This window comes from Poecilia formosa, unplaced genomic scaffold (assembly GCF_000485575.1).
Source record: "Poecilia formosa unplaced genomic scaffold, Poecilia_formosa-5.1.2 Scaffold226, whole genome shotgun sequence".
Taxonomy (NCBI): domain Eukaryota; kingdom Metazoa; phylum Chordata; class Actinopteri; order Cyprinodontiformes; family Poeciliidae; genus Poecilia; species Poecilia formosa.
Genome location: NW_006800165.1, coordinates 378,192 through 393,849, shown reverse-complemented (window position 1 = coordinate 393,849; position 15,658 = coordinate 378,192). Strand labels below are relative to the sequence as shown.

Sequence of the window (15,658 nt, the reverse complement as noted above, 5' to 3'; positions counted from 1 at the left end):
AGAAATCACTCAGCTTTTGGAACAGTCGTGACCTCAACCATATTGATCATTTAAGGAATTTAACTAGAAGACCGGTCTCTGCCGGTAAACTTAACTTTACCAGTTCGGATAGGAAGCTTGGATCCAGAATTATGCGTATTCATTTCCTTTTCGTTCATAAAGCTTTCATTCACCAAGTGAGACTCATCACTGTCCTTTGAAGTTTCCATCCTCCTTCATTCATTGCATCCACTGGGTCCTACTGAAGGACACGTCAACAGGATGTGTGGATATGGTCTGCAGCGTTCATCATTCACAGGGCTTCCCTCATACAGCGCAGCCTGTTACCGTTCCCCCCAAAACACACAGACTTACTTAAATGTTGCAGCTCTGACATGAGTACACAATGTTCCACGCAGCTTCACTCTTTCTTATAGCGTGTCAATGTTATTGATTTACGTTGCTGCTTTCCGCGACAGTATGAAAGAATATAAATAATGGATTTGTATTTTTGCTTGCATGACGAATGAGACGGAGGAGTACGCTCGCTCCATTTGTGTGTTTTTCTTTGCTTTTAATTACATATCCTCTTTGTCTCCGTTCACACTGCTTCCTTTGTTTCCTGTTTGAGCGTGACGTGTCGCCTCTCTCTCTCTGTCTCCCTAACCCCAGGTTGCTGAAGGGCACGGCGTATCACTGGGACCTGATGCTCTCCGGCCTTATTAACATCCTGATGTCGGTGCTGGGGTTGCCCTGGATGCACGCCGCCTTCCCCCACTCCACCCTCCACGTGCGCCAGCTGGCTTTCGTGGAGCAGCGTGTGGAGGGGGGGCACCTCTACGAGACGTGAGTCCGCCCTCCCTCTCGCCACCGACCGCGATCAAATGGAGGCGTTGAAAGTTCATCTTCAGAGCGTGTTCTGACAGGGATTTTTTTTTTTTAATCGCAGGCTCTTTCTTGATTGCATGATTAGCATGGAACTAACAGTTTTCCTTTGAGGACGGATGAGCTGAGAGGGAGTTTCTAAAAGATGAGAGGATTAAGTTGAGCATTTCATCCACAGCCAGGCGAGATTATACTTTGCATATCAGGATTAATAAAGCAGCAGAGTGTGATAAATGAAGACTTTTTGTGTGAGGACAGAAGATGTAATCAAGGGTTTTAGTTTTTTTTTCTGTGGACAAAGTATGCAATTTGGTATTTTTGATGGCATGTCTCTGTGTAAAATGAATACTTTAAATTCTCCAGTCTCTATTTTGAGGATGTGTTAAGTCGCTTCTAGTCCGTTTAGAAAAGTTCTTTTAAGTTATCATGGTGGATGGAAATTATATCATCTTCAGTTCTAAGAAAAATAACAATCTGTCAAATTTACAAAAAATGAAAACATGTTAGGAAAAGCTAAAGACACAGTTGTTTTTAGCATGATTTAAAGTGGCACTGTGTAACTTTTATTTTAAAAAAATATGTATTTTACCTATTTCTTGAAACTGTCACCATATCAAGTATGGGATGAAACAGATAATCTGTGAAAAATTGATTTCCTCTGCTGTTTAGAAACAACCAATCAGAGCCAGGAGGCGGGTCTTAGCACTGTCATTCACCTTCCATGTGGCACTGCGTCTCCCCTGCAGCTAGCATAGTCTATCATGAATGCTAATGTTAGTTAGCATGGCCGCTGATGTATGCACGTAAATGATTTTTCCCATTAGTACATTTAGCAGCAAGTACATGAGAATGATTGACAGCACTAAGCCCCTCCTTCTGGCTCTCATTGGTTCATATTGTTTTTGGTGCATTTCTTCAGACAGTAGCAGCTCAGGGAGGATGTGGACGAGATCGATCTTTTCACAGATTATCTGTTTTTCACAACATGGTGACAGTTTTAGCAAATGTATAGAAAACATTTTTTAAAAAATAAAAGTTACATACTGCAGCTTTAAGAGTAGTAGTCAAATGAACTTGACTGATGATCCACAGCTGTGACCAAGTCTGTAAAGGTCGTTGTGTCTTTTTGAATCTTCCACTATGATTCTTTAGCACTTCTGCTGAAAATGATAAAGAACCAACTGATGCTTTCAAATATAGCTATAACATCATCATGTTTTGGTAGTTCTTCCTTTTTTTTTTTTTCCTTCATGGCGTGTTTGTATTGAGTTCCCACAACAGAATAACTCGTACCAGTGATATTATTTTAGATGGATTTTTCTTGTCTTTAAGTTGAAAATTATCCACTTTCTTCTACTTTCTTTCACTATTTTCCTTGGAAGAAAATGTATCTATGTTCTTTTGGGGAAAACTTTTAAGTTTTTTCTTTGGTTTAAAACACAAAAATTGAAATAAGATGGCATTTCTTTAAAAAAAAAGTGCATCAAATTTTTGATAGTAGACATTTATCAACTTATATAATTTGTCTTTTTTTATCAAATTCATATGACATTAAAACGAATTTTATTTCACTGGACTGAAGAAAGAAATGGTTTTGTTTTTTTTATCATCGTAAAGGTTGCAGACTTTTCTATCTAGAACGTAAATAGTGTTAATACCAAAGAAGAAGAATATCAACAGTGACCTTGACCTTCCTAACTATCCGAATCCACCATTCCACAGTAAAAATCATCCACAAGTTGGAAACATTGGAAGTGGACATTCCAGAAAATGTACTACAATGTGAGAGCCATGCAGAACTGCTCAGAGACGGAAACAGAAAACAAGAAGTCAATTAAAAAAAAAAAAATCACACAGCAAATCTGATACAGCACATTCATTTCATTTTTTATTATTATTCACCAATTAGTGCGTGGAAAATAAACATTACAGACTAGCAAACAGAGGTATTGACCTACGAAATAACCCATTACACAAGCAAAGAGAACAAATGGCAACAAAAACAAAAACATAGAATTGTTTAACGTAGTGTGGATTAGAATACTGTTTTCTTCTTTCCTGATTTTTTTCCCCTTCTTTTTTATAACTTGTCTTGTTTTAAACAATCTACAGTCACATAGATATTTTGGTTAGAAGTGATGAAATGATAAATAAGTAGATAAAACAGGAATAACTAAAGAACACGTTTTGTGATCTTATCATTTGGTGGCATTAACTAACTGGCATTGAAATGGCGTTTTGAATAGGAAACCTGTTCTCAGCAAAAACAAGAGAAAATGGCAGCATGTTGCAGCTTTTCAAAAAGTAATCACGTTGGTCCAGAGACAGAAAATTCCTCCTCAAGAATATGAGATAAGAATAAAAATGTCATCCAATGAAAACAAATATTTCACATTTTACTGAGTCTAAGTACTTTTAAACTATGAGTTTTTCCTCACATAGCTTTTCCGTTTTCAATCATTTTTGGCATGCGTTTAAATTAAAGAGATGATACCTGTTTGTAATGATATATTCAGAAAAGGTGCTGTCACTTAAAGTAGCACATCAGTTCATTATTTATGGAACAGAAAAAACATTTGATCACATTTCCTAGTTCTGGAAACAAGGAATTGATTCAAAATGCTCAAAAATAAATTTTAAAATGCACTGTAGTTGTACGTCATTGCCGCTTCTATTTGCAAGTAAGCTACGTATCACATTACGCGTCCACTGTTAATTATTATTTCAACTAATTGTTTTTTTTATTTATTTATTTATTTAGGAATAAGCCAGGCAGCTAAGCTAACTAATTAATGGTATTACAGAATTTTGTGCATAAACCAAATTTTTGTTTAAATACAAATTTGATACAGTGTGGAACTTTATGGAATTGCTTTAAATAAATGTCCTATTAGTTATACAGTCTTTTCCTTTTTCATTTTATTTAATCCGAATCTCAAGATGGAAAAATTGGTTTTGAATTTGACCCTAAAAATTAGAATTGAATCGAATTGCTTGACTGCATTTCCATTGCAAATGTGTGCAAAACAAAATCACGTGTGAATAAGTTTGTTCACACAATAAGTCACTAAAAAACACATGACCCCATCATTATCGACCAACGACTTCCTGTCGTTTTCTTCTTCTTGGTTTGCGCCAGCGGCAGCATCCGGCTGTTGATCATGAGACTCATTATTCAATAAAAAGCATTTCCATTGCAGTTTTGCAAAATAAAACAATTTCAATTCGGATGAAAAAAAAAAAAAAAAAAAACACCTCATCCTATTGTCAAAACTTTTTGTCAAAAAATGAGTTTTTTATTTTTATTTCTGTGTTTCCATTAAGAAATTTTATTTCCAACGTGTCAAATTGCACAATTATGTGGTCAGCCGCAAATGCAGCTACCGAACGATTTGCATCTCTAATCAATTATAAAATCCTGTTTTGTCATCATAACAAAATCTACTTTTTCAAACAAAAGCAAAAACGTCTCATTCATATCCTCTCTCTGCTTATTAAATCCTGATGTTTAGGAAAGTCTGAATTGTACCGCTGCAAAACCTGCAATAAAACTGATCGGGAAAATCCCCAGAAACAAATTCTGTCGTTTTGCCAGAGATGATTTTTCAGAAATGCTTCGTTCTTTCATAGAGTGTGTCATCTTGTTCCTCCTCAGCATCGTCCAGGTGAAGGAGACCCGGCTGACGTCTCTGGCTGCCAACATCTTCATTGGCGTGTCTCTGCTGCTGCTGCCCGTTCCGCTGCAGTGGATCCCCAAACCCGTCCTGTACGGCCTCTTCCTCTACATCGCCCTCACCTCCATCGACGGAAACCAGATGTGCGACCGCATGGCTCTCCTCCTGAAGGAGCAGGTGAGCCAGGGTGCTGGGCGAGAGTGTGTATGCGTGTGTGTGTTGGTGTGTGTGCCCATATGTTGGCTGTGGGACTCAGCAGATCAAACAGTTGACTAGATGCCCAGCACAAGAGTCACCTCTCATCCACTAACATCTTTATTTATTTGTTGTTTGCGTTGTTTTTGAGGGTTTGGTTTAAGGAATTGCAAAATAAAATTTAAAAAGGAACCAAACTAATGTTTTTGTTTGATCTCGGCTTCATTAAAATGCAGCAAAGATCCTGCACAATCAGTTGAAAATATTAAATTTTATATCCACTAAATAGTTTTGTCAAAAGAAACCTGCAGGAATCTCCTTTATTTTCCGTGTGTCTCTTATCCCCAGTGTCCGGTTTAACCTTGCCTCTTCTACAGTGAGGAGATAAAGCAAGGCTTACCCTTTCAATCCATGCTTTACATGCTGCTGCCCCCAAATGGTAGCAACAGGAACTGCATGTTCCTGGAAGAAAAATCTGGAGCTTATAAACACCCAGACAGTAAAAGTTGCATTTTAAAAATACTGTTACTGATGTAAAGATAGTGTGTGCAATGAAAAATCTGTACATTAGATGTGTATTTCCCATATTATTCGTTCTTATTTTACAGTTTAAGACACCAGGATATTTTAATTCCAGATGCAACCATCACAAGTTGTGACCAGTGGATATCAATTTTGCTTTTTCTGATTTCTCTTTCTGAGCGATGAGAGGGTATTTCTTTAAAAGATCTTCTCCTTTAACTGTGAGATATTCAAGACATTTCTATGTAGCAGATGTTGAAAACTGAAAAAGATGCATCAGAGCAACTTTGCTGTACTCCACCTAGCCTTTCTCTCTCCTCTTGCTCTCTCTCGCTGTCTTGCATGCTGTTTACTAGGGGGGGAAAAAACAACACCTTACATGTCCTTTTTTTCTTCAGACTTAATTTTTATTTAGAAATAAAAACCTCAGTAATACTGGCAATGACAGAAATATAAACAGCAGCTGAAAATGTAACACATGTTGCAATTTTGCTCCCCAAACAAACAGTTTACAGGGCTGTCAGGCATGAAAACAACCTCAAACACCTGAAAACTGATAAATCCAGACATTGAAACTGATTTATAAGTACAAGCTCTTAATACTCATGATCCATGGTTATGTTTTGTGATAAGAATTTCCAAAATGTTTCATAGTAGCAACCAAGTTTGCAAACATAGTTTAGGCAAGTTCACGCTACTGAAAGCTAACAGAAGTTGTCATCTGAAACTGGAACTTAAAAGTGCAAATCTCAGAGGTGCGTAGGCTGTCCACTGCCTGTAATCATTTCCTTAAGACTGCAGTAGAAACACAGCCACAGGGGGAGATTGTATTTTAATCAGTTTTTATCCTCTCACCCCCCACAGACGTCTTACCCACCTACCCACTACATTCGCAAAGTGCCCCAGAGGAAGATCCACTACTTCACCTTCCTGCAGATGATGCAGCTGCTGGTGCTGTGCACATTTGGCATGTACCCAATACCGTACATGAAAATGATCTTCCCTCTGGTCATGATCCTCCTAATCCCAATCAGGTACGTATGGGGAAGCTTGGAAAACCATTTTCTCTATTTTGACATTCAGGTGTTTGTGTGCGAGGACGTTCACACCGTTTCAGTTCATCTGCAATTCTGCACCTTGGTGGAATGTAACCTTTGTGGTGAACTTGTATGATATCTTTTTGGTGTAAAGTGAAATCTCTCATCTCTCTAACTGTATAATTTTTTTGAGAACTAAAATTTTAGCTTTTTTTTTTTTTTAAGGTTTGAATTTTGAACCAAGAAATGTTATCTCTGGATCCTCTGAGGACATGAACTCCTCACCTTGCCCCGTATGGTGGTTGATCTAAAATTGCGTGTTCAGAGATTCTAAGGCTACATTCACACACCAGGTGAATGCTGACCATACACAACTTTTCACCGCAGTCTGATCTGATCTTTTCACACCAGCAAGAAAAATACGATTTGAGCCATTTCCATACGTGAAGCTAAATCAGTTACGTATCTGACTGTTTTCAAAGATCTGCAGTCTGAACCCTCATGTCACATTTTATCCGACTTTTACATCATGGACCTGAGACAATTAAGAACTTAAGGAAGAAGTCTGTGTCACAGTCGCAGCGCTGTTATCTCAGACTACCCATCCAAACAGACTTCTCTACAGAAGCTGGAATCAATTATTCACTAAACAACTCATCTATTAGTCTTGCTTTCTCTTTATTCATCTTATGATTTTGCCAATCAATCAAGTTTATCTTTACAGCACTTATCAGAAACAAGGCAGTTTAAAGTGTCTGACATCATAAAAACCCAAAACTCAGCAATGGAAACATTACATTTTGCATCAGAAATATTGCTTAGAGTTTCATTTATTATGGTACAAAAGCAAATAAAGAGGTGGGTTTCTAGTCAAGATTTAAAGGAACTCAGTGTTTCAGCTGTTTTACAATTTTCCAGAAGTTTGTTCCAGATTTGTGAAACTTTAAATCGATCCGTAGACGGTAGCATTAATTATTGAACAGGCAACCGTTCGCACAGATCAAACTTTGTGATTAAACTGAGTGTCCCGAAAATGATTTGATGAAATAAATGAAAACAGGTTCTGCTGTTGAATCAGAACATGAGATTAATTAATGTCAGTGTTGAGCCACTGTGGCAACATCTAAGTTTTCTTAATTTGTTTACTCTGGTGCATAGGAGCGATCTACATCGTGTCTCAGAATAGTGATGTTTATGCGGCAGAATTTCTTGACATGTTCATAAATCCATGGTAACGGGTTATAGCTGGTGATCAGTTGAAGTAGCTTAAAGTGTTAGAAGTGAAGGAAGCTGATGCTGGAGCATTATTTAGTAAAAGCTGCAGATCTTTGAATATGGAGATAAAATGCAAATGTGCAATAGTGTCAATAGAAATCAACTTATAGGAAAGAAATGTATCAGTTTAGTGAAAAATATTTTTATTTTGGTTACTCCTAATTAATTAGACTAATATCTGGAACATTTGATGTTGTATTTTCACCCTAGCTACTCCATAATCCCTTAACATAATTTGGATTGATGAAATTAAGAAAGTGCCAAAACTTTTCCACATTATTTTACTGTCGCCAAATTGTGAGCAGATCAGAAACCAGATCTGGAGCTGATAACAGAAATACAGAAAAACAGCTCTGTGAAAGCCCTTGTAAAGTATTGATTCAGTATTCTTTGCTGGGTGGGTTTTTAGTAGAGGAGTAAACGGTGCATTATTTAAAACATTTGCTCTGAAAGTTGTATTTCTTCTAATCATTAAAAATGTTTTCCACTCACTTGTAATGGAAGCTCAATCTTAGAGTATGCACTGCAGAGACAGAAACTGTTATCTGTGTTTGCTAAGGGGTTTTGATTCCTCTGGCTAGAACATGATAAAATGTTACTGAGTGATCTGCTAAATGTGTTTAGTCACAGTGTTGCTGCCTGCATACACTGCAGCACACATTCCTGATTAAATGCCTCGTTACAAATTAAATCACTACATTTAATGTGTTGATCAAATTATGTTGCAAATGTCATCGGCATTAATTCATAAGCTATGTCTACATTTTTAGCAAAATTCAGCCTTTTGCAGGCTAAAATATTTAGTTGTTTTTTTTTGTTTGTTTGTTTTTTTTAACATTTTGAGTGCAAACATTGACCTTGCACAGCTTGAATAGCAGTCCTGTGTGTAGTTTTGCTAAATCACTAACAAAACACTGAAACTAGCTTTCAATATTCGGTGTGTTACAGTGTAATTTTACAGATTTGGCATTTGGTATAACTCAGACCAGAGGTTGCTAAACTCTTCCATGCTATGGCCGCCCAAACAGCACTAGCTTCTGCTGCCGGGGATTCTCTTTACAAACCCACAGACAATGCTACAAGATATGCAAAGAAACTCCAACTTTTAGAGTGTTTCTGTTCACTTTTATTCACTACTCAACAATTATTATATTCATTTAGCATAAATGCTGCCTAATTATATCTTCTGAGTTTAGTCAGCCAGGAGTTCTTGTTTTTTTGTTTTTTTTTGTTTGTTTTTTTTTTTTTTGTGGCAGCAGGGTTGCTCCTGTCTTTTTCTTGTCCGTTTTGCACTTGCTAGCTATGTTAGCTATGCTAGCTTGAGGAACAAAGCAGCTTGATAAATTTGAATGGCAGCCAATCAGAAAGAAGAGCATGCCACATCAGATTTTAATAATCTATTTTTACCTGTAGTTTATAATATTTGAAAAACAGCTTACATTTTATGATAAAACAATTATGACTAAAAAATCTGATTAAAAATTTTTGTCAATTCATATTTTTTTCTCAGCTTTCTGAAGCGCCCCTCACTCTTCCTATAGACCCTCACTTTGAAAAACATTCACCTATTTGTAACTATTATTTTTGCCATCTAAGAATTGGGAGTGTTATACAATAAAGAGTCTTTAAAGCAGAAGTTGGGAATTTTGATACATTTTTCTCCATTTAGTAAAAAAAGAATCCATTTTGGCGCCTGGCATTCAGATCCAATTTAAGGACTGCACCTTTATTGATGTGTATGTTTGTGCATTCTGTACAAAAACAATTAGCTTTTGGGTATGTAAAAAAGGATAGTGTAATGTGGCAAAATGAAGATAAAACATGTAATTCAAATATAAATAATGTAAACAATACAGCACTGTTTAAGTATTATTAGATTTTTTTTTCCAGAAATCAAGAAAATAAAAAAAAATCTACTTGTTTTTTTCCCCCCAGTGTACATAGAAACCTTGTACATAAGAACAATAATGAAATTTAGACTCTCTTCCTTTACAAACAATGATTTAAGATCAGCTCAGGCAGCAGTGGTTTGGGTTACCTTTCATTGACAGTAATTGAATCTGCTCAGTTTATTTTGTTTATTTAGTCCCAATCTAACCCATCTTTATGCCATACTCTGGTTTTTAGAGTCATTGAGTCTTTGTTCTGGTGTAACAAATAAGACGTGACACGAATGTTGTCTGTTCTGCTTCCAGGAACAACGTGCTTCCTCATATCATTGAGGCCAAATACCTGGACATCATGGATGCCCAACACATGTAGCTTCACCAGGATTCAAGCTCTGGATCCTCACAGAGTCCATGGGAGTGAACCAGAAAGAAAAAAAAATGGAAAAAGGATCAACAAAAACATATTTTTTGATGCAAAACTATATGGGCACAAACATGGGGTGGGGGGAAGAAGAGAAAAAAAAAACACGGACCGTTTAGATTTTTTTTGTATCCGAGAAGTCCGTTGAAGCACTGGAAACGCGGGGAAGCTGAGAGAAGAAGAGAGCCGAGAGTTTGGGTCCGACATTTTCCAAAAAAGCGAACAGAAAATTTCTCTGTGAAACAAACGTTCTCCAAGAAAAGTGACTGTTCCCGTCTCGCCTCTGTTTGACCATGTCGGATCGTGTGGTGCCATAACAAGTCTATGTTCTCGTTTCACAGCTTCAACCTTTTTATGGTTACACTTTACATTATCCTTTTTGCAGTGTGTGGGGGCAGGTGCTTCAAGTATTCTCTGATGCTGTGGAAGTAATAATAATAATAAAAAAATAAAAATAAAAGAAATGCTGCAAGGGTACATTAGATTGTACCAAGAAAGGGGCTAATGGCACAATGTAAGTATGAACCTGATCGCTTTTTGACACTTTGCACTTATGTTGTTTTTACACAGTTTCAGGTGCGTCTCGATACGTCGGAGATCATGAAAAAGTTCCTTTGTTTTGGTAAATCTGTTTAAAATGTGAGTCTATACGAAAAGTGAGTATTTTTCTTTTCTTTTAGTTGTTATGGAAACCTATAATTTAGCCTCTCAGAAGTTAAAATTTTTACATAAGACCAATTAAGAGGTATATTTTTCATACAGAAATGTTTTGAGGCATGAGGAATCTTGCTGATTTAACGGTTTCCAGCAGAAACTGGCTGTTCAGCAGTGTTGCAGCCAATGGAAAGTTGAGGGGAAGGAAAAAAAAATTCTCGAGTGGGTATTGAATTGGATTACCAAAATAATACAACTTTCTGATTATGTTCTGATTTACCGAGATGCACCTATGTATGGGTAAATGTTTTACCCACAGACACTGTGTTTAAAAGTACCTAAATACTTGGAACGGGTCAGTTTAGAGCACTGCATTTTGGCCACTGTAAAGTCTGCCTTTTCCTCGTCATTGTGCAGCGTTCCAGCCTTTTAAATTTCTGCACCTTTTAGCAGTTGCTACGGATGACACTTGCACACATACATGTTAAGTTTTCTGAGTCATTCCAACAAGTGTCAGCATTTGTACCAGGAGGAGATCAGAGGGTATGTATGTATGTGTGCGTGCGTGTGTGTGTGTGTGTGTGCGTATTTGGGTCATACACACAGTACATCTCTGTCCTCCATCTAGTTGTCTGCCAGCTCTTTAGAAAATTTATTTTTAAAGGTGGAATCCATCTTTAGACGAATAATAATAATAATAATTAAAAAAAACATTCCACGGGTATATATAATTATTTGTAACAATTTAGAATGACAGCACAAACCAAAAACATATAGTGATATCTTTATCTTAATGAGAAGGGGGGGGAAATCAGAATATATGATGGCAATATATTGAAATATTATCGGTCAATTTTAAATAGAATATTTATTTATCATAATGATAGTTTATCTTTTAAAAATGAAAATGAGGTGTGTTTACCCTGAACTGAGAGCAGTGTGTTACCCTGTTTGCTTCTTTCCATTCCACTGTCTGTGTCTTACACTGCAAAAACACCAAACCTCACCAAGTATTTTTTCTAGTGCAAATATCTTAGTACAGTTGAAATAAGACAAAACTGACTTACAACTAACTTTTCAGCAAGATATAGAAACTTGTTTTAAGTTAATAATTCTTTAATATTGATGAAAAAGTGGCAGATTATTTCACTTAAAACATTTTCCCTATGTGACAAATGGAATAATCTGTCAATTGGAACTAGTGATTTTTCATCAATATTAAGGAATTATTGACTTAAAACAGCCTTTTATATATTTTGTATTATTTCAAGTGTACAAGATATTGGCTCATGAAACTAGACCAGAAATAGTTCAGATTTAGTGTTTTTGCAGTGTACATTTAGCTCTGCCACAGTGTTTACATATCAAAGTCCAGTCCAGCTTCATGTTATCAGCATCAAAGCTAGTGGAGGAGATTACGGTTAAAAGGTTTGCGCCAGAACAACTAGAAAAGATCCGGATTAAGCTAGTCTATCTTTTTATTCTACTTTTGTTTTTTTAGCAAGTGTTCAAATACGAGATTTGGAGCAACTTGCTCCTGTTTTTTTGTTTGTTTGTTTTTATTTCATTTTTATTTTTTGTAGATCAGTGCTTGCAAATGTTCTCATATAGTAATGCAGGAATACGGAGAGCTATATTAAATGATAAAATATATATATACAAAAAAATCTGAGCACTGGTTTGCTTAAAGCATGTCTCATTTTGGGGTTTTTAAAAATCTTTCTGCGTAAGAAAAACAAGTAGCAAGTCGAACAAACGGCAACTACACACGAATATAAATGCAACGCTTGATATTCAGCAATACTTTGTATAAAAACCCCAGGAAGTTCACTGAAGTTCGGGGGGCAATTTTGGGATTGAAGCAATGACAGGCCAGCTGTAATTTTTTTAACAAAGCAGCACCTTTTCAGTCCGACCCGCCCAGCTGATCCAGTGATTTTACACATCGAGGAGCAAAAATAAAAAAAACATTTTTTTTTTTTTTTTTTTTTTTTTTTTTTTTTGCCCGTCAGCGGTGACAGTTTTGGGTTTTATTCTGGTTTTATTGGTGGTAAACGGCAGCTCCCTTCATGCAGTTCTGTTCAACTTTGTCCTACAAAACGTAAGAAAGACGTCTAACTTCAGCAGACGTCTCGCGCTGCAGATCGCGAGGCGTGACAGAAAGTCTCGGATGCATTTGCATAAGACTAAGCCTTAAGACTGCGCCGATGGACGGAGCGAGAAATAAATGGAGATGCCGGGCTGGAAAGGAATACTGCGATGCAAAGTTTAGTTTTTAATCAAACGTTCATCCTAGTTAGTTTCTAAGTTCGAACTGAGAGCAGAGATTTACTGATTCTTCTCCCTACGTGGCGGTATTGTTGTTGTTCCTCGATATCCTCACTGTGCCGGTGATTTTCTTCGGAGTAGCAGCAGACTCCTCTCAGAGGACCCGCCGGTCGAATTCGGAGCGAAAGACATTCTACTCGTGGGAAACCTTCGACTGCCCCGGTCCTCCCGATGGAAAAAAAATTGGCGTAAACTGTGGTTGTTTTTCGTTTTCGTTCATTCTTTTCCTGATTTCATATAGCCCTACCTTTTCTAATCATGAATGTATGACGTGTGATTTTTTTATAATAGCATACTAATTTAGGTGTCGGAAACAGAATCTGTAATTTTGTCAAAAAGATCAGCTATATTTGTAAGCTGTAATATGTATAAAACTGAGAAAAAATGATTATCAAACAGAATGTGTTGGTTTACTATAGTATATATATATAAATATATATAAACTGTATACCGAAAAAGAGAAACTCAAGCTGTTTGCCAAATAAAAGTAGTAGTGATGTTAATATTTCCATGGATGTCGTCCCTCTTCTCATAACTTTTGGTAACAATATTAAAACTGCTATAGTTATTAGCAGTTTCTTCCTTTTTCTCTTTTTCTTTCCTTCCTTTCTTCATTCCTTCCTCTCTCCTCCTTTCCTTATCTTTCCATCCTTACTTCCTTGTGTTTCACTTCATTTTCTCTTTCTTTAATTCCTTCCCCTTTTTCACTCTCCTTCCTTACATCTTTACTCATTTTCCTTCCTCTCTCTTTCTCCCTTTATTTTCTTCCTTCCGTTTTCTCCATGTCCTTCCATGTTTTTCCTTCCTTCCTCTGTCTTTCTCTTCTTTCCTTATTTCCATCCTTTCGTTCTCTCTGTGTCCTTCCTTCATTCCTCCCTCTCATAAAAAGAACACCATTTCTGAAGGGAAGCATTATACCAACAGTAAGACACAGTGGTGGCAGTGTGATGCTCAGGGGCCGTTTTGCTGCTTCAGGACCAGGAAGAACCATGAATTCTTCTGTCCACCCAAACGTCCTGAAGGAGACCATCCATCTGGCCGCCTGTTGGTGAAACCAACCTGGGTTCTGCAGCAGGATGATGATCCAAAACACACCAGCAGGTTCAGGTCTGAACAGGTGTTAAGGAGAACAACATCAAGTGGCCTAGTTAAAGTCCTGACCTGAATCCAACTGAAATGCTGTGGCATGGCTTCTAAAAGGGGACTCATGCTTAAAAACCCTGCAGTGTGGCTGAATTATGACAATTCTGCAAAGACTCATCACAAACGTTCGATTACAGTTGTTGCTAAGGCCGACCCAACCACTTTTAGAAACAAGGCTGTAGGGTTGGATTTTTTTTTTCTGTTCATAATAATTATCTTCGTCTAACACTTAGTTTGATGATCTGAAGCATTTTATGACAAATGTATAGAAAGTAATAAAGACTTGCATTGGGGGGGGAGGGGAACATGCTGTTTATCACCACTGTGTACAAGTTAAAATTTGAGGTCCAAACATCAGATCTTGTGGGACTCCACATTAATAAACTGTCTATTTTAATAAATAAATGCAATCCTTCGGTTTCTATCGTAGTAAACTGTAATCTTTGTTTTGACGCAAAAACAAACCCAGGATCTACCATTTTTTCTGTTTGTTCTACTTTTTCATTAAATATAAGGATGAAAAAGGCTGCAGCTCCACCTCCATGGTGTTTCTCATGCAACTTTTTTAAAAATAGTTTTTGCACAAGGTACTTGTCACAGACTTTAGAAACATTAGAAAGCTAGCCTGTAATTATCACAGTGGTATCTGTTCGTAATTCTGCAATTACCTTTGGAAGTGTGCTGAAAGGACAGGATACATTGAATTACATTTCCTTAGAAATTTAATTTGCCTCTCCAGTGAACTTCAGCTGAATAGTGTTATTCATATAATTTTTCATCTTCACCTCCATGTTTTTGCTTACTGTGATGGAGGGTGTTACCACAGTTGGTTCTTTATTTACAAAGATATACAGACCTCAACTGACTGAGGATCAATAAAATATTTGAAATATTTTAGGCAAATTCACTAAAAATGACACATTTAGTTTTGTATTAAATACTTTGTCAAGTGTTGTGTGAGTCTTCAGACTACATTTGTTTAATTTGTCCTTTTAAAAAGTTTTAAGAAAAACAATTTAAAAAAAAAAAGACTATAGCTGATTTTATTCGACAGTAATCCGAGAGGAACGAGGCAGAGAAAAGGAGGAATGACCTGCGCCAAAGGAACCAAGGTCGGAAATCGACCTCGGGGCGCATCGAGGTCCCCAGTTCATTCTATTTATTGATAATAAGAACACTATTAACATTTATTAAATAGTTTCAGCATATTAAAAAATTATTTTAACATACAGGATTGAAAGGAATTGTTTACTCTGTCACTGAATTGTCATCAGTTTTTTGTTACCATGGTAACAAGGTGACGCTATGAGTTTAATATTCGTGTTTGAGCTCCGTTTGTTCATAAATACTTCTCTGCAAATAATAGCCAATTATCACTGAGCATTTTAAGCTCGGCCAGTTAAACTTGCCTCCCTCTCACAGATGCCATCATCATACGTTCGATGCATCATCGTCATTAACAGGAAGAGAGGCTCCTAATTCGTATTTTGCCGTCCATTTGGGGTCCATTTTTGATATTCAACCTGCAGCACTGTTTAAAATGTGTGACTTTGTTCTCTTTTTTTGTGTTCCTGTGATTGTATTAGTGATGACAATCAAATAAATGCAACCGCGACACGTTTGTCTTGCAGCGTCCACCTGGCGTCGCTGTTTCCC

At 36.9% G+C, this 15,658-nt stretch overlaps 1 protein-coding gene across 4 annotated transcripts in view; it reads left to right on the top strand.

Moving 5' to 3' along the window:
• The window catches only part of slc4a11 (solute carrier family 4 member 11), a 119,793-nt gene extending 108,459 nt beyond the window's left edge, over nucleotides 1-11,334 (top strand). For all 4 annotated transcript variants that reach the window (XM_016679930.1, XM_016679929.1, XM_016679931.1 and 1 more), the window contains 4 exons: nucleotides 652-825; nucleotides 4,520-4,715; nucleotides 6,120-6,289; nucleotides 9,763-11,334. In XM_016679930.1, the coding sequence (XP_016535416.1) occupies nucleotides 652-825; nucleotides 4,520-4,715; nucleotides 6,120-6,289; nucleotides 9,763-9,829 (607 nt within the window). In that variant the 3' untranslated portion in view covers nucleotides 9,830-11,334. The remainder of the gene's footprint in view (nucleotides 1-651; nucleotides 826-4,519; nucleotides 4,716-6,119; nucleotides 6,290-9,762) is intronic.
• The last annotated feature ends 4,324 nt before the right edge of the window (nucleotides 11,335-15,658 follow it).